This window comes from Myiozetetes cayanensis, unplaced genomic scaffold (assembly GCF_022539395.1).
Source record: "Myiozetetes cayanensis isolate MyiCay16 unplaced genomic scaffold, myiCay2020 scf17, whole genome shotgun sequence".
Taxonomy (NCBI): Eukaryota; Metazoa; Chordata; class Aves; order Passeriformes; family Tyrannidae; genus Myiozetetes; species Myiozetetes cayanensis.
This window is the reverse complement of record NW_026087378.1, coordinates 17,590,658-17,609,242: the sequence shown is the minus strand read 5'-3', so window position 1 is coordinate 17,609,242 and position 18,585 is coordinate 17,590,658. Positions and strand designations below refer to the sequence as shown.

General features: G+C 50.1%; 1 protein-coding gene across 1 annotated transcript; it reads left to right on the top strand.

Moving 5' to 3' along the window:
• The first annotated feature begins 269 nt into the window (after window positions 1-269).
• DELE1 (DAP3 binding cell death enhancer 1) lies at window positions 270-17,039 on the top strand. The gene is made up of 11 exons (XM_050312342.1): window positions 270-430; window positions 508-604; window positions 731-851; window positions 1,179-1,322; window positions 7,975-8,030; window positions 9,756-9,849; window positions 10,545-10,687; window positions 11,564-11,722; window positions 12,680-12,772; window positions 16,043-16,199; window positions 16,622-17,039. The coding sequence occupies exons 1-11, from the start codon at window positions 324-326 to the stop codon at window positions 16,873-16,875; spliced, it is 1,425 nt and encodes a 474-aa protein (XP_050168299.1). The 5' UTR covers window positions 270-323; the 3' UTR covers window positions 16,876-17,039.
• Window positions 17,040-18,585: the final 1,546 nt, after the last annotated feature.

Genomic DNA, 18,585 nt, shown 5'->3' with positions numbered 1-18,585 from the left:
AGACCAAACACGAAAGAATATAATTTCTTACGAATTTTTTTTACTATTCCACATTTTGCACGAGCACGACACGGGCCCTCGGCCGTGCCCTCAGGGCCGGTGCGCGGCCCTCCCGGGGGCGGGGGGCGCTGTGTGCCCGCCATGGCGGCGGGGCCGCTCTGCCCCGCTGTGCCCGCCCGCTGCCGATGGCCCCGCCGCGGCCCCGCCGGCCTCGCCCGCCGCTCGGCGCCGGCCCCGCGCAGCCCCCGCGGTCCCCGTAGACCCCCGGGCCGTCCCCCCGGCCGCTCCCCGGTCTCTATGCCCTCGGCGGGGCGGCGGGCGCCATGTGGCGGCTGCTGCTGGGTCGAAGCTGGGGCCGCTGCGGGCCGACCCCCGCCCGGCCCGCCTGCGCTCCCGGGCTGAGCCAGGGCCGCGGGCACAGCCCCGAGCGGTGAGTGCGCCCTGCCCGCGGGGGGGGCCCCGCGCCGCGGCCCGGCCTCACGGGGCCCGTGTCTGTGCTTGTTGCAGGGCGCCCGCGTGTGAGGATGGCCCGGAGCGAGGAGAGAGGCGGCAGCCGCTGCCCCGCCTGGTGCCCCGCTACTCCGTGCTGGAGGCTGTCACCTGGGTGAGGAGCGCGCCCTGGGGACACCTCGGGGGTGGGAGCCCCAAAACAAAGCCGGGGACGAGGGGCTGGGTGGAAGGGAAGAGGGATCGGGGCTGTTTTCCGTGACTCGTGTGTGGTTCTGTGCAGGGAGCGCTGGGCGCGCTGCTCCTGCAGCTCGTCAGGCAGGTGGCGTGGCTGAGGTCGCTGCCGGACGCCCGGAGGGAGCGGAGGTGGCCCTGGCTTTCCCCGCTGCCCCCCCAGCACACAGGTCAGCTCCGGCCGGGGCGGGGCAGTGGGAGGCAGCCGGGTGGAGTTTGTGCCTCATGCTGTGATAACTAAGGCTGAGAGGGAGCTGGGAGAGGCTGACAGATTTCAGGCTCTCTGGGAAGAGTGAGGGCTGGTGTCTGTCGGGGGAACCTCTGCTTCTTAACGATATGATGCAATCCCACTTTGCTTAACCTTCTGTTAATCCCTTACCTTTGATTTCTGCCCTGGATTCCTCTCTGTGAACTCTCCTCCTGCTTGGCTGTGAGGAGGACACTCAGTAGATCCGGTGTCGTCGCCTAAAGCAGACAGTTTTTGTGCTCCGTTACAGTGGTGACTGAAGCCTCAACCAGCTGTCCCAGTGAGCAGTTGGGGTCCCAGTTCCTGCAGAGAGCAAGTCCAGAGGCCACAGCAGAGAATTCATCCTCAGGCATCCCCTCAGGGCAAGGAGAGAGCCAGCCTTGGGCAGAAGTAGGTATGTGCAATGTGCTGCAGGGCAGGGTACTTGTGGCAGAAGGACTTTGGAGTTTCCCCAAGGCAAAGCTCGAAGCCAAGGAGTGTGTAGCCACTTACTGACCCTTGAGGAGGTAGGTGAGAGTGGGAACACAGAACTTCAGAGAGCTGAATCAGGAGTCCAGAGACAGGAGGAAAAAGATCTCCTGAAGGCAGTGACAAGCCTGTGCTGTAGCTGCAGGTGACAACAGCTTTACCAACAGTGCTCTGCTTTACTGACTTGATTATAGCTCCAGTTCTGTCCTTTTATTGTGAACAGATGTCTGCAGCCAGAAGGATTCAGGAGGATACTGCACCACTGATCTGGGAGACTTATGTACATGGTGTGAAACTAAAGGAATTATTTCCTTCTTGCAAGATGAGGATGTATCTCTGAGCGCTTATGCTGTAGATAAGACAGTGGAAGGAGGTATCAAAGACATTATTAAAATGAGTTTTATAAAAATAGAAAGATATACTCCAACAAAATTGAAGTGTGTCCTACATAGGAAATTCAAAGTCACACCAAGGGAGATCAGATGAGACCTACAGCAGGGCTACTCACTAGATACATAAATACTAATGATGGCCTCGGGAAAGTTGTTAGAAGCAGGAAGCCTGCTGGAGCAGGTAAAAAAGGGGACAGCATATGAGCATGGTGTAGAAGAGGCACATAAGAAAACCAGCCAGGAACGTTGGCTAAATCATAGAATCACAGAAGGGTTTGGGTTGGAAGGGAACTGAAAGATCATCTTGTTCCACCCCTTGCCATGGGCAGGGACACCTTCCACCAGCCCAGGTTGCTCCAAGCCCCGTCCAACCTGGCCTTGGACACTTCCAGGGATCCAGGGGCAGCCGCAGCTTCTCTGGGCAACCTGTGCCAGGGCCTGCCCACCCTCACAGGGAGGAATTTAAATAATGAAGGTGCTGCAGAAAAGGTCAGAGGTGTTCCCCATTTTTTGTTTCTTTCAGAAGTTTGGCTTTCTTCTGTGCTCATTTAAGCTACTGCCCATCTCTGCTTATTGAATCCTTCACCTGCCAGAGGTTACCATTCCCATCAGTTGGCAAATGGAGCATTTTGTTTCCATGTCTCCTAATTAACTCCAGGAAACCAGCCAGGTTAATTTACCTAAACTGCCAATTAGGCTGTTTAACCCATCTGCTTTTGCCTGGAGCAGATTAAGAAGCACTCAAACACTGCCAGGTGACTGGACACGGAGCTCTGGGATGAGTGGTGGGAAGAAGTGGAGACAGCAATGCCTTCACTTGGCATAGCTGAACATTCCAGAGTGAATGTGTGTCTGACAAACAGTTTCCTGCTGAGAGTCAATAGGAAGAGCTTTTAGGCAAACTGATAAATTGAACAGTGACAAGTCACTAAGGCCACGTGGTCTTTGTTCAGATGTTCTTCAGAAGCTGTGAAATGGCTGAGCCTCCAATGATGATCTGTAATCCTGTGCTCAAATCTGCTCCGTGACCAGAGGAATGAGCACTGACAGATTGGACTCAGGCTTTTAAAAAGGGGTGGGGGTGTGTTTGTCTGAGCCACAGAACTGCAGGAAAGGTAATTCTAATTTGATGGAAAATCTGGTAGGGAGTAGAGGTGTCAGATACCAGGATGAGATAGATGTCTATGATGTGCTGAATCACAGGTCTTGGAAGGATTTAGGAAGCCATTTCTCAGGCCAACTTGCTCCTCTGCAGAGACTTAAGAGAGTTGTAAATCTATTAAGAGTTCTTTGGAGAAGTCAACAGGCATGTGGAGCAAGATTATCCAGCCTTTAGCTTTCAAAAATCTTTCAGACAGGACCTAAACCAAAACTACCTGGAGAATCAAAGCTGATGTGAGGGAACACGGAGGGGCTGCTCTTGAGCTTGTAACTCCTAAAAGCACAAGGAGTAGTTTTCACCATGCAGAGCTTTTCCTGGTGGATTGCCCACAGTCCTTTGTTGAAACCTGTTCTGTTCAGCACAGTCAGCAGTGATTTGGAAAAAGGAGGTGACAAGTGAGGCGACGGAAGCAGCAACTGGTACAGAATTATTCAGCACAGTCAAATGTGAAAGTCACAGCAAAAGACTGCACTAGAACTAAACCCAGGGTAATCTCAAGGGGGGTTAACTGAGTGTACACAGGGGAGTGTGCCTGTAAATACAGGTGCAGAATGAGGAGTGTCAAATTAATAATTGTGTTGCAGAGGGAACATTTAAAGCCACTGTGGATGTGCTTTTGATAAGGTTAAGTCAGTGCTCGGCAGCAGTGAGGCCAATTAAATGTTAATTATGGTAAAGGAAGGAGCTGAGGACAAGGCAGTGTGGTGGGTTTGTGTGAGTCTGGGATGCAGACACGTCTTGAACACTTGAAAGGCATTGAAAAACAGGGACAAAATTGGCAGAGAAAAGAGTGACGAGGAGACAATTACATCCAAATAGAGACTGACTCTTCAGCTTAAAAAAAGGAAGTGGCAAAGGGTGTGTTTGCTGGTGCTCTGTGAAAGTAGAAGTGTTGAGAGAAAGTGAATAGGGACAATATTTTTCATAATCCACTCATTAATAGCAGCACAAAAGTGCACAGGTAGCAAGTCTGGAAAAAAGCAAAAGGCCGTAAATGCTTGGCCAGTGCACAGGTAAATTGTGGAAGTCATTGCTACAGGCCAAAATACAAGTGGGTTCCAAGAAGTGATTAGGTAAAATTGCACCTTCAAATTAGACTTAATTGGTCCAGCCAAACCTCTTGCTCAGATCACAGAACAGCTGATTGCTGGAAAGTTCTGCCAGGGAGAGCGTGACTTTATAATCCCTGTTCCTTACCCTTTCTGCCCAAGCATCTCCAACTGTCAGTTGTCAGAGATAATATATGTCAGAAATAATTTGATTTTGCTCAAGACATAAGTCCTCAGGTTCCATTGCACATTATGCTGTGCACCCATTTTGTGGGAATTTATTGAGAGAAGTCAGGGTGAAGAGCCTGAAAAATTGCATAGTTGTGTCATGTGAGAAGTCCTGTGAATCTCTCCGTGCAAAGTGAAGCTCAGTGATCCCTTTCTCTCAGAATATGTTTTGCTTTCTACAGGAGAGCCTACCTAAGGTAGAGGCTTTTTTTTCCCTGGTGTTTAGCTCCTGACAGAGGATGAGGCTGGCAGAGCCAGAGTGTGGCAGGAAGCTGGGGAGAGCAGAAGGAAGGGAAGGACAGACGCCTGGTGGGTGACGCAGAGGAATCTGGTGGCGAAGCCTTGCCATGAGAGAACAGACCTCAGAACTCTCAGTGGAGCAGAATGTACCTTCCCTGCCCCAGTTTGCTGTTGCCAGTGATGGCAAAAGATCTTCTGGAGAGAATTCCATGTCCTTCCCCTTTCTCTCAGGGTTTCAGTTCATTTCCAGACCTGCTGGTGCTGCTCTCCATGTGCAGTGACAATCTGCTGTTGCTGTTACTACCTCCAGGAGCAAAGATCTGAGGGATGGATCCCAACATTCCAGCGTTGCAGATGAGCTATTCCAGTTTTAATGTAGCAAAATACCATAGAATTTATTGCTTCAGTGTGTTTTAAAAGAAAACTTTGGGAAATTAACTTAAAAGTTGCTTTAAATAGTACCCTGGCCATTGCTATCAGCAGGTCCTCAGCTGTATGTTTACATCCTTTTTTTTTTTCATGCAATTCCTGCCTCACTTGAAGCCTTTTTGCTGGAAGTTAAAGGCACATAGTGAGCAAGCAGGTGATTACAGCCAGTCTCAGTGTTACAGCAGCTGAATGCTGCCCTGGGGAGTTGTATTTTACCCCTGGCAGAACTGTAAAATTCGTTATTTCAATTCCGAGATTACAGACATTGCAAAAGTGTGTTTTCATTTCAAAGCACAATGAAACCAATTGGAAACACTGAAATTTTCCATGAGGCACAAATGCTGGAATTTGTCCAGCTCTTGTTGTGACTTCATTCTCGTGAAGCCTTTGGATGTTTTGGGATGAGCAATCTAGAACTGTCTCTGAGAAGATTATAAATTCCTCATTTGGAGCTAGATATGAGCAACATTTCATTAGTCCAGGATGAACAGTGGGGAAAGACAAAAATATTTATTAACTGCTGAATATGTGCGTGCTGGGCATCCAGAACACTTATAAAAGGATGTCTACTCATGTTACATTACAGCATATGTTTGAAGAAGTAGAAACCAAATTGCACAGAAAATTCCAGCTGTGGAATTCCCAGCTTTTGCACCTACAACCTGAAGAATAATTTAATGTGGTTCTGTGTGTGCACTGTAGCAATTGGTTTGTGCAAAGGCTGGGAAGTTCTGCTGGAAGCTTGAGAAATAAGGAGCAGTTGGGGGAACTTGTATTAACTAATGTCTGGTTGAAGTTTAGTTTAAGCTGCTTTTCTCATTCTGCTGAAGGGATTCTTTGCTGCTGGGAGTGTTCTTGAAGAGTTCTGACTTGAGGCTTGCCCAGCTCAGAGGTGAGCTCCGAGGGAATTCAGGCCCTGGCACAGGTTGCCTAGAGAAGCTGTGGCTGCCCCTGGATCCCTGGAAGTGTCCAAGGCCAGCTTGGACAGGGCTTGGAGCAACCTGAGCTGGTGGAAGGTGTCCCTGGCAGGGGTGGAACGAGATGAGCTTTAAGGTCCCTCCCAACCCAAAGCAGTGTGGGGTCCTTCAGGAGATGGGGCTGGGTGTCAGGATCAGTTGGTTCCTGTGTTTTCTTCCAGATGCTCTCTGGGAGATCACTGGGGTTTGAGTGAGGAAGGGTTTCCAGTGGGAGAGGGGAACAAGGTGTTTCTGCAGCCTGACAGAATTCAGAGTTAGTGGCTGTTTATTTTTCGTGGTTTAACAGTTTGTCCAAATTACTGCATGCTTTCCTCTGATTTAGGAGTAGATGTCTGTGCAAAATGTAAGGTTTCCTAAAAGCATTGAGGTACTGATGTTGTTTAAACAAGTACTGGGAGAATTCTTAATACAGACAGATTTTTTTTCATGGGATTTGCAGTTGTGTGTATGGCAAAAACCCAAATTACATCACGGGGGAGATACCTGAACAAGAGATAGAGCCTTGCAGTGAGAAAGATCAGATAATTTGGTGCCTGATCTGAAAGTAAATGGAAAGCACAACTAATAAATTCACAGATTATGCTACTTTTGGTGGAATGATGCATAGAAATCGTGTTTGCCAGAGCGATGTTGCCTGTTGGGTGAGTGGGACTTGTTCAGATAAAATACATTTTAATACAGCCAGAGGGGAGTTGTTTGTCTGAGAATAATGAGGCTGCAGCTGGCACAGAGGCCACGGCTTCCTGCACATTGTGACATGGTCCAGGCACTGCAGGGAGCAATCCTGCCTGTTGCACCCCTCATTCCTGCTGCTGTGCTGGCACAAGTGCTTGAGTAGCCAAATAGTACCAGGAATTAAGGAATCAGGCCCTAAAAGGACATTTTTTTTGCTTGTGTTGGCTCCCTGCTCTGCAGCTGCACAGCTTGAGAGGGGACAGGAAGACGTGGGGAGGGCACAGCTCGTGTGAGCAGCTCTGGCTCAGAGTGATCCAGGGTGCAGCACCTGGTGTCAAATGTCCAGTGGGATCCAGGGGAGGGTGGGGTTTCAGATTAAAAATACTTGCCTTGCCCGTCCTCTGTGTGGAGGTCACTGTCCTCTTAGAGGAGCTGGAGTAAATGCCTGTGTAATCACTGCCAGCACAAATGTGTGCCCAGCAAGGTGGCTTAGCCTGTGCTGGAGATGCCTCTGCTAGATAATTCTGATTGAAACTGGGCAGACAGTGGCTGGACATGGGGTTGTACAGGTGTATCTGCACTGATACAGCCATGAGCTGAGGGGGATACTGGGGGAATAACCAGAGCCTGTATCTGATGCAGCCAGATAAGGTGTCTGATCATCCCCTTGCATCCCCTGGGAAGAAATTACCTGGGAAAGGAGCTAGGGAGGCAGGAGCCTCAGCTGAGATGCCCTGGGCATCACAATAGAGTTCCAGTGGGAACTGGAGCACATGCAAACCAGGCAGCTAGGAATTTGCATGTCCCCCTGTGACACTAGTGAGAGGGTCTGTACTTCAGTGACAATGCTCAAAATTCAGGAATAGTGGCAGAAAGTCATAAAATTAATCAACTCTGGCAGAAAAGTACTGCAGTTAAAAGACATGAACTGCACAGACTGTTTAGAATCACAGACAGGAATCAAGAGGGGTTGATGAGTCGTGTCAGGGCTTTCAAAAGGAGGAATTGGCTTTTTAGTAAAGAAGAGAAAAAAAACCTAGAAGAGCAGTGCCTGGGAGCAGAAACCAGTTGTATTTTAATTTGAAAGGAAGCACAGAGGTCTGAAGCAGCAATTACAAGTTAGTGGAACACACTTTTAGAAGAAAGGGGAGATCCTCAACCTTTTGGTGTCTTCAAACCAAAGCCAGGGGCCTTTCTGGAGGAGCTCTGTAACCAGCAGCAGCCACAGGGCTGGATTCCTGTGGTACGTGGTTGCTTTGCTCCAAAGGTCAGATTGGTTGGTGTTCTCTCTTTTTTAATGTCCCTGACTGTTGGGAGATGAGTTCTTCAGGCAAGAGCTATGGAACAGAGAGGATGGGAAGAGGCAAAGATGCAGCACTGCTTAACCTTGCTTTTTTTGTTCTGTTTTTTTGGTTTTTTTATGTAGGAGAGTTCCAAATCCCTGCAAGCTCCAGTGTGGGGCCACTTCTCCACAGTGCAAAGGTATTGTTTCACTGTTCACACCCTCTGTCTGCACCCTCCCTGCAGGAAAGAATCCCAGGGCCCCCCAAGCACAGCCTGAGCAATACACTCACAAACATGACTGTTCTCTGGAACAAGAAAGGGAGATGTGATGTGCTGCCCTCTGCTTTAGCCAGAGCAAAGTTCCAGGAACTGCACACTGGCATCCCCATCCTTTCAAGTGTCTGTGTAACAGGGCTGCTGGTGGTAAACCACTGAAGGAAAATGGAGAAAACCACCAAAACAAAGAAACAAACAAACAAAAAACCACCCCCAAATCTCTAATCCAGCAGCACCAGTCTGTGCCTGTGTATTTGCATTTTGATGCAATCTTTCGCTAGGTGTTCCTATGCTGTTGCTATTTTGGTTTTTACCAAACAACCCATGACTGGAGAAGGTGGTGTCATTGCAAACACTGCACATCAGGGCTGGCTCTTGTCTGGTGTAGAGGGGCTTGAAGAGAGTGCATCATCCTGAGATCACAAGGCCATAGATTATATTATTGTTCTAGTGATTAAACCTGCTAATTCCTTGCAATTCACAGTCTTAGATGCAGATAATTCCCTGTTTTAATCAGTCAGCTGAACAATTGCTCAAGGACACTGGGAGCAGAGCAGAGGTAAAGTCAGCATTTAGCAGAGTAGGTTCCTGAAAAAGGCACCAAAAAGGCACCTTGATCTGCTGAGGGGGTGAGTGTGATCTGCCCATGCTGGGAGGTGCCAGTGGGCAGGGCTGTAGGAAGAGCCTGGAGCAGGTGTGGGAGGGGAGCCCCGAGTGCTGGCCATGGTGGGGCAGTTTGGTGAGTCCTTGTGCAGTGAGCGCTGCTGCCACTCGATGGCACTCGGGGCATGCGAGCTGCGGGCCCGGCTGAGCCTCCTCCCACCTCCCGGGGCCGTGCTGGAGGGAAACACGCTGCTCATTGTCTCTGCCGGGCAGCGATTCATCACCCTGCAGTGCTGAGGGAGGGCTTGGCTGGAACTGGGGAAAGCACATACGGATATGTGAGCGTGCGTTGGCAGGGACTGTGCTATGGGCACGATGTGGGAGAGGGAACAAGGGGTAAGGTTAATTTTGGAGGAGGAAGTTATCGTAGAATCACAGAATAAGTGTCCTGAGTTGGAAGGGACCCACAAGGATCATCCAGTCCAAAACCTGGCCCTGCACAGGACACCCCAACAATCCTCCCCTGTCCCTGAGAGCATTGTCCAAAGCCTCCTGGAGCTCTGGCAGCCTTGGGGCTGTGCCCACTGCCCTGGGGAGCCTGTTCAGTGCCAACCACCCTCTGGGAGAAGAACCTTGTCCTGAGATCCAACCTGAGCCTGCCCTGGCACAGCTCCAGCCATTCCCTGGGGGCTGTCCCTTCTCACCCAGAGCAGAGATTGGAGCTGCCCCTCAGGAGGAAGCTGCAGACTGCAATGAGTAGTATCAGGTATTTGCTGAATTCTGAAAGATCTGATGATGTCCAGGAGGCTGCACCAAGCTTCCTGGCCAGAGGGGAGGTGAGCAGTGTCCATACAGCTTCCCTAGGTAGATGGCTGTGTAGGACAGGGAGATGTCTTTCATGGACACCTGACACCAGATGACGTCACCCCCCTGGTAACTGTAATACCGCACAAACGGGTCTCACTGCTCCTTTTCTAAGCAGGACTCTCCTATAGGGTTGATATGATTTTGCTGCCTTAACAGCTCTCTTCTTTAACTCCTCAGGGTGACCCAGCTCAGCGAGGGCATTTAGAGGAAGCCGCTTTCCAATTGCAGCAGATTTTCCGGATTGATATTTCCATTGCCTTGAATATCCTCGGTAATGTGGACTTGGGTTTGTTTTGCCCTTAAACCACAGGTTTCTCATTCTGGAGGACCTCCAAAGCGTTGCAGGTCTTGTGTGAAGGCAGAGATGGCATATACCCAAGCTGAAGCCTCCTTTCAGCAATTTTAACTGTGCTCTGAGAGATTTATTGTCCTTTGTCCCATCCTGCCACCAGATTTATATCAGCATGTTTCAGTCCAGGCTTGGTTGAAGCCTGCATTCTTGTCCTGACATCTGTAGTTGGAAATTAAGCCATCTCTGTCGTTTTTTGCAACACAAGATGTCACATCCTTGTATCCTTTTTTATTGTCTGAGCTCATGGTCTTTCTGGCAAGCTGAGAAAGCAATTGCAGAATTGCAAGTCTAAGAAAGGCTGAGGGGAGATGGAGTGATCTAAGAAAAGTCCCTGCCCTACATACACCACCGGTTGCAGCCCTGAAGAGCAGTGTGAGCCGTACACTGTGTTAGCCGTGATCCCTCTTTGTAGCGAGGCTGGAACAATCCCTACAATGCAGCATTGCTGTTTTCCTTGTGGAAGCTGTGGAGTGAGGGTTCTTGAGCCAGCTGGAAGCGGCCCAGAGCACTTGGCATGAGCCAAGGAAGGCTTGGTGGCGGAGGGGAAGGTCACTGCCTTCAGGGCCGAGTTCGGCCATTGCGTTTGCCCTGTTCTGACGCTGTGTTCTCCTCAGGGGTCGAGAGCATGAGGGCAGGGCACTGCAGGACAGGCTTCACCTGCTTCAAACTGGCTGCCGATCGAGGCTACAGCAAAGCCCAGTTCAACGTGGGCCTGTGCTACGAGCATGGCAGAGGCACAGAGAAGGACCTGGAAAAGGTACCCATGGCTTGTAGGATTGTGTGTGTGCAGCACAGACCAGGAGAGTGGTCTCTGTTGGGTGCTCGGGAGCTTTTTCCTTTGTATGGGTGTGTCATGGAATATCCTGAGCTGGAAGGAACCCACAAGGATCAAGTCCAACCCCTGGGCCTGCACAGGACACCCCAACAATCCCACCCTGTCCCTGAGAGCGTTGCCCAAACGCTCCTTGAGCTCTCTCAGCCCTGGGGCCATGACCACTGCTCTGGGGAGCCTGTTCCAGTGCCCAGGCTCTGGAGACTTAGTAGAAACTGCAGGAAATAATATAAATTGCAGGTTTGCAGAGCTTACTTCAGTGCCATCGATCCCCTCAGAGATGTGCTCCGAGATTCCCTTTCCCACAGCTTCTGAGGGCTTCTCCAGGTGCACAGGCTGTGCCACCAGCACCCGGGAGGGGACCAAGGAGAAACCTGTCATGTTACTGTACTTAAGGCACCACTGCACATCCGAGGGCTTCCTAAATCTCCAGTTTGGGAATGGTAACTACAGCCTGCCACCTAGTGCAGGCTGGCTGCAGCCAGCAGCTGCTGGAGCTGGGAAGAGCTGCAAAAGCAGCTTCTTTTGAGTAACTGTTGACCCGGTGCCACCCCGTTCAAGTTGGGGATGTTTGAGTAGAGCAGGCAGGGTGGTTCCAGGGCTCTGGGGTAGCCACAGCCCACTATCTGGTTTAACAAAGCTGTTCCTCAGCAGGGAGGGGTGGAAGAGCTGAGGGGGGAACCATGTGCAGCTTGTGATGGATCTAAACAGGGGTTAAGCTTCACCAGCCCAGAGAGGGGTCACATCATGTTCCAGGGCATATATTACCTGGCTCACACAGGTGCGTTTCTCTCTTTGCAGGCAGCTCTGTATTACTGCCACGCTGCCAGCAGCTGCCACGCCATGGCCCAGTACCGCTATGGGAGGTACCTCCTGCAGCACAGCCCTGGCCAGCGGTGGGACAGGCTCCAGAGGGCCCTGACATTCCTGGAGCGAGCAGCAACGGCTGGGATCACAGAGGTCAGTGTCTGCAGCCTGGGGGGTCACAGGACAGAGCAAGCAGAGAACCCTGACTGAAGGGCTTGAGCCACAGGACATCCTAGAAAGTATTGTTTGTGGGACGAGAAGCAAAATTCTTTCAACGTACTTATCCCTGCTCACAGCAGGGGGGCTGGAACTAGGTGATCTTTAAGGTCCCATCTAACCCAAACCACTCTGTGGTTCTCTGATTTATATTCCTGGCAGTGTTTGGGAGACAACCCTGCCTGCACATGGGAGCTGGGTACCAGCTGTATCAGCACAATGAGTATCTGTTTTTAATGTGGCTCTTAGATCAGAGCATTTGCTTAAGAGAACTGACCTACAGTTGAAAACATAGCTCAGTGTTCCATCTCCTCTCAATTCCAAGTGTTGCTTTGCTGGAGGAACTTCCATGAAATGCTTGAAGAACAGATCCTCATTTTGTAGCTGTGACTTCGGAGATGACTCATCCCTGTGGATCTGTGTACCCTGCCCTCCTTTCCCTCCCTCCAGGAGATGCGTTTAGGCCCATGTGCCGTCTTCTGCTGTGAGTGCCAGTCATGCTGGCAGTGCCTGTGCCTCCTGTGCCACCCTGTTCCAGGAAGTGCATCTGCTGGATCTCATGGACAGCTCATCAGTCAAAGCCATTCCCTGGCTCTGCCTCCCACAGTGCAGTTTGAAAGGATATTCTGGCTTTTACAGGATTGGGATGGTGATGAGAACTGCATGTATGGTGGAGTTGATAGATTAATGGGATTTTTTTGTGTGCTTACCATGTCAGGCTGATTTTTCCTAGTACAGCCCCCCTTCTCCCAACAGGCTCTGCAGCAAGCAGGGTCCTTGGGACACTTGTCTTGCCACAGCATTTGAGCAATTTCTTGCAAAATCAGCAACAGAACTGGAGTAATTAAGTGGGGACACGCTGGCTGATCTGTACCCTGTGTGGTTTTGTTGCAGGCACAGGCTTATCTTGGAGTGTTCTACATGAGGGGACTGCAGCCCCAGGAAAAGAGGGGTCTGAAGTACCTGCTGCTGGCAGCAAACAGTGGTGTAAGTAATCCCTGTTCAAGCTCTGATTGTCCTCAGTTTGGGGTTGTTTCAGGTTATGGTGGCAGATTACAGGGCTTCTTGGAAAAGGGCCCGAGTGTCAGGATTTTACTGCACAGTGTGGAAGGAGAGAGTGGAGTCTTGGTGCATCTTGGAGAGGAAACAGGCCCCAGGCACAGACCCTACAAAACATGGAGGTAAAAACAGCTGGAGTTCTTAAAGCACCATTGCTTGTATCCATCCAGCAGAATTTGACATGTTTCCCATTATGGAGCATCTACACCCTCTTCAGTCAAAATCTTTCACTACCATCATTTTTAGAACTTTGTTGTGTCTGTCTCAAATCTGTTCTTCAAAATTGGCCCATTGTTTCTTGCCTTCTGTCGAGAGGATGAAAGGACTATTTCTGGATTCATTTTTTTCTTTGGGGACCTTTAACATACTTAAATACTTGAATCTCCTTTCACTCTTCTCCCATTGTTGCAGTTTCTCCTCACAGGTCACGTCTGAATCTCCAACAATTTTCTTGCTTCCACTTTCTCCCAGTGACCCAGGCTTGTTTTCTTTGAAGGGCAGTGCCACAGGGCACAATACTGCTGCTGAACCCTCAGCAGCAGTCGGAGGAGCACAGGTGTGACATCCCACGTCTTGCAGCCAGGTTTCTGCATCCCACAGTTGTGTTTCCTTACAGCACTGCCACCGTCCCCTTGTTTTCAGCTGCATTGTGAGAGCAAGTTTTTTTCTGAAGAACTTGCTCATTTTAACTTCACTTCCCACAGCTTTTGTGCAATGGAAAATAATGAATAGCCATTCCCTGTTCTGCTGGCTAATAGTTCTGGTTGTGGTGCCCTTTAGTGTGTCCTCTCTGAGTCATTTCTTTTGCAGGCTGCACAGCTCTGGTTTAGTTTGTCTCCCTGTGCAGTTATGCTATTTTACTTTGCTTGTCAGCCTTCTCTCTATTTTTCTAATTCTCCTTTGACCATTTTAAGATGCTTGGACTAAAATTGGACTCAGGATGGAGGTATGCCATGGATCTCACATAATGAGATCCTCAGCTTTGTTCTGTATTCCCTTCCAATAATTCCTGATACTGTTTGCCCTTTTGCCTGACACTGAGCAGTGATTAGATGGTCTCGGGGAACTATCACAGTGTGATATCACAGATTTCTTTCTATCAGCACTACTGTGCATTTGGCAATACTGTTTCTTTTGTGACTGTGGTGCCCACTCTTAGTCTTGTGAGAGCTTCTCTAGTTAATTCTGTGTAGTAAGTTTGACCACTCTGAACAACATTACATCACCTTGCAAACTTTGCCAGTTGGGTTTTCACCCTCCCTTTAGAGTGCAGACACTGTCAGGTCTCTGGTGGGACTAGGCCTGACCAGCCACAGCAGCCCAGACATCCTGGTGCACAGTATTTAGTTCTAAATCTCCTAAAGATCTCTCAGAAGCTGCATCACTGGCCCGTTTGTTCCAGCCTGGAGTCAGATGTGTGTGCTGCACAATATCACACTGAATTGATAAACAGATGGTTGTCATTTACTGGTAAGGCCGTAACAACACAAAATCTGTCAGATACCCCCCAGGAGATCGGTGTTTGGCGTGTTTTAGTCACAGCAGTTCTCAGAGCCCATCCACCCTTCCCCATCTCTGGTTCCCAGTGGATGCTGGCTGTGGATGTAGCAGAGCCTCAGCTTTGAGGGCAGGGGTTCCCTGGGATGGACCCCCCTTGTTCTCCTGCGAGAAGGGTCCATGGGTGTGTTCCCTTCCCACTACCCTGGAGTATGAATTGGTGTTTAGTTGGTTCAAAGGATGCTGGGTATGGGTGAAACAAGGATGGCCCCATTTAGTACAGCTCCAAAAAAAGGCACAGGAAGTCCTGGATTCAGTGTTTGCCTGCTTGTTCCTGGGTGCTGGAGCCGAGCAGGGAACTCTGACAAGTGTCCTTCCAAACACTCCTCTGCAGAGAGCTCTATTCTGCTTTGGTTCCCACTTTTTACCCTCCCTTATTTCATACCAGCAGCCATAGAATATCAAACCCATGTTAAAGAGTGCTGGGGAGAACTCAGCCTGACCTCCCCATTTCCAAGGATATCTCAGTCACTTTTGCCGTGCTAATTTGGGGATCTCCTCTCCTCACAGCCTTGTGTCTGAGGTGCTCATCCTGGGAGAGGTGGTTGGTGCAGCACTTCTGATTGAACCCTGTCTCTTGTCACAGCTGAAGTGCCAATCCTTCAACAAGTTTATCTCATCTCTAAAGGAGTTTATTGCTGTCATAAACTGAGACTTGCAACATTTTGCAAAGCACCCACTCACTGAGTTCCTCACTTGCCTCTACCAGCTACATCCCAGACAGCAACACTTGCAATATGTTCTTTTCTCGTGGCTTTATTAGAAAACTTGCTACTTGATTTTTTTCTCTTCTTTCCTTGTCTTTCCTGGTTTTTTATATCATGTTTCTGGCAGCCATACTGTTCAGGTTGTGCAGCTGCAGAGGTCTGTGTGACCACTAGCCCATGCAGTCTTTTTAATGTCATCAGGACTCTTGTCTTGATTTCCTGCCACCTGAGACTCTTTTCTTCCCAATAGATCTCAAAGATAAAAGTGCACAGTTAACACATAAACATGGCACAGGTTTGGATTTGGCTTCACTGACCCATCTGCAGTGACACCCTTTACTTTGTAGTTCATTCTCAGCACTTACACGTCTGAGTGGTTCAGGTGCTTTCTCTCTCAGTGTTTACGTACTTATTTCATTTCTGCTGCTTGAGATTTCTTCTGCAATAGCATCAGGTGAGGCTGAGCCGGACAGTGCATAAGGGCTGTCAAGGGGAATCTTTCAGCTCTTGGCAGCAAGTACCTCTGGGACATCTGTTAGTTTTTACAAGACTTCAGTGTGAAGTGTTGCTGGGCAGTCCCAGGGTGTGCTCGGAGTTTGGGTGGGATCAGGATATGGATGCAGCCAGGGCTGCTCAGATCCTCTCAGCTCTGACCCCTGAGACAATCAGGATGCTCTGCAGACCCAGCTGTTCCTTTGTTCCCCTGACACAGACCTGGGTGTTGAAGGGAAATCAGTGAAATTAATTGGAAAGGGATAGGAAGGAGCAGAGCCAGAGATAGCTAGGGAGAAATTCTGCTTTGCTGTGTGCTCAGAGGAAGGACTAAAATACTAAATTACTGAGGGATAGAGGGATAAACTTAAGAAGGTGACCAAAGATAGAGCAGTAAACTTTAAAGGTGTTAAAGACTCTGTGTTCTCCTTTCCTGTGCCAGGATGCCCAAAGCAGGTACCACGTGGGTGTTTGCTACGAGCAGGGCCTTGGGGTGCAGCAGAACCTGGCAGAGGCACTGAGACACTACAGGGAGGCAGCTGCTGCTGGGAACAGGCATGCCCAGGAGAGACTGAGGCTCTGGGAAGAGGAGCTGGAAGGTACCACGGGGTGGTGGGGGATGTGGGTCTGCAGGGGGACTGACCCCATAATAGTGGGGCCTGTATTGCCAGAGGAAGGGCCACAAAGGGCTGTGGCACTAGGGAGTTCTTGTGACTGAAGGGAAGGGGCTACTTTTCCTTTTCAGTTATTTCCACTTCTGACCAGCTCCTTCCAGTCCAGCTGAAGTGGAGAAGCCATTCCCATAGTCTGATGTGTCACAATCATTTAGGCTGGAAAAGGCCTCTAAAATCATTGAGTCCAACTTTTCACAGTGTCAGCGAGGTTGGATGGGGCCCTGAGCAACCTGGGGCAGTGGAAGGTGTCCCTGCCCATGGTAGTGGGGTTGGAATGAGATGACCTCCAAGAACCCTTCCAACCCACCCCATTCTGTTATTAATATCTTGTCTTTCTGTCCTTTCAGATGTGCGGACAAAGCAGCCGTTCCCTGCAGGAATACGAGCCTCTTCCTCAAGCCCCAGTTTCTGGGCTCTGGAGCCTGTGGCTGCAGGTCTCCCCAGCACCCAGCCAGGGTGTGCCCTCAGCCTGCCCCACTCCTGGAGCACAGACAGACTCCATGTGATGCTGCTGAGCAGTGCAGGGTGGAGCCGTGCCTTTGGACACAGGACAGTGCCGCTGGAAAGGCAGTTCTGGGAGCCCCACAGCTGCTGTTCCTAGAGCAGGCAGTGACACCAGCACAGGAGAAGGCAACCCTTGGTCTGTGTGGGGCTGGAACAGACTGGCAGGGAGTGGAAAGGGAAAGCTTTCTGTTCATGAACAGGAGCCATTTTTAAGTCCCAGGGGTTTGAGAATAAACTTTGTGATATCACTACACCACCACATCATCTGCTCCTCTTGCCTTCCCATACAAGGATGTTACTTTATGCACCTACATTTCTGTATAGAGCAGTGTAAAGGTTCATGGCATGGATTGCCCAGAGAAGCTGTGGCTGCCCCATCCCTGGAAGTGTCCAAGGCCAGGTGGACGGGGCTTGGAGCAACCTGGGCTAGTGGAAGGTGTCCCTGCCCATGGCAGGGGGTGGAACTGGATGAGTTTTAAGATCTCCTCCAGCCCAAACCATTCTCTGCCAGTGACCATTCACTGTGATGTGATCTGGGGTTATAATTCCAGTAGCCCTCCATGTCCTGCACAGTCCCCCAGTGAGGTTTACAAGCTGCCATACGGTGATGTTGGCTACTAACCCTGTGATGGGTCTGGCCCATATTCTCTGAGGCAATTTGCTGTCTCCTGAAGGCAAATTCCCACAGTGGCTCTGCTTCCAAACCTGTGCAAGCAAGAGAGTGGATTCTCATTATTAGGACACAGGTTTCTTGGCATATAACCTGCACCAGTGAGAGTGCCAGCTGCCCTCAGCCATCCTGCACCGTGTCCTTCAGTCCCCAGTTGTTATTCCTTCAGCCCTGGCAGTGAGCTGCTCCCATGGGTACCACCCTCTGAGTCACAGTGAGCAAGGTTTGCTTCAAAATTTATATTGGACATGTTTGCTGAGCACGCCAGCTCATTTCCAGTCAGTGGATAAGGGATGCTCCCAGCGGGGAGGCACCGCTGGCAGGCAGCAGCAGGCAGCTGCTGGGAGAATTCCTGCCACTGGGGCAGCTGGGTCCGGAAAAAGGCATTTGTCCACACCAGTTTAAACTGGTTCAAGGGCATCTGTACAAACTGCCAAGCTTCCTGTGGCCACGGTGCTCTAGTGCTTTGTGTAGATGAGGCTCTGGAAAACAAAGGCAATGGCCCCATCCTGAACTTGCTGTGGTCTCCATTCAGCAAGGGAGGGGCACAGCCAGCCCTCAACACATCTGATTGTTCTTCTAGTCTGGTCTCTCTTTCTGCTCAGACCAAGCTTGCTTAGACCATTTCCTTTATCAGGCAGGATACAATTAGCAGGAAATTCCTCGGGTGGATTTCCTTTTCTGTGATAATCCACAGCGTGCTTACGCACTGCTCAGCTCGGGGCAGGGGCTGGGGGTCCAAAGCAGTTTGCAGGATCAGGAAATTGAACCAAGAGAGGAATTCGTCTCCTTTTTAATATGCTTATTATAAGGTATTTTTGTGTAAAGATTGTCCTTTAACAGGCACATCAAAGCAACTTTGCAGAGGAAGGTGTGAGGTTTGTCCTCTGCGTGTGCTCCTGAGATGCTCCCACAGGGCTGCATCTCCTCAGTCGCAGAATGCTTCCCTCGTGGTTTGCACAGCTGCAGCTCAGTTGGAATTTGGCTCTCTGTCATTGTTTTGGTGCAAGAACCTGTTTTGTTTGTGAAACAAACCAGCAAGAGATTCCTGTTAGCAAACCCAGGACAAAGCCATCCATGTATGGATGCCAGGGATGGGCTCATCTGTGCAAGCGTTTTGGAGGCTCCAAACACAAC

Bases quoted from the DNA above. Each gene is read 5' to 3' on its own strand.
- DELE1 (XM_050312342.1), top strand. From the start codon at position 324: ATGTGGCGGCTGCTGCTGGGTCGAAGCTGGGGCCGCTGCGGGCCGACC. The intron at 10,688-11,563 runs GTACCCATGGCT...CTCTCTTTGCAG, and splicing joins CAGAGAAGGACCTGGAAAAG to GCAGCTCTGTATTACTGCCA. The intron at 11,723-12,679 runs GTCAGTGTCTGC...GTTTTGTTGCAG, and splicing joins CAACGGCTGGGATCACAGAG to GCACAGGCTTATCTTGGAGT.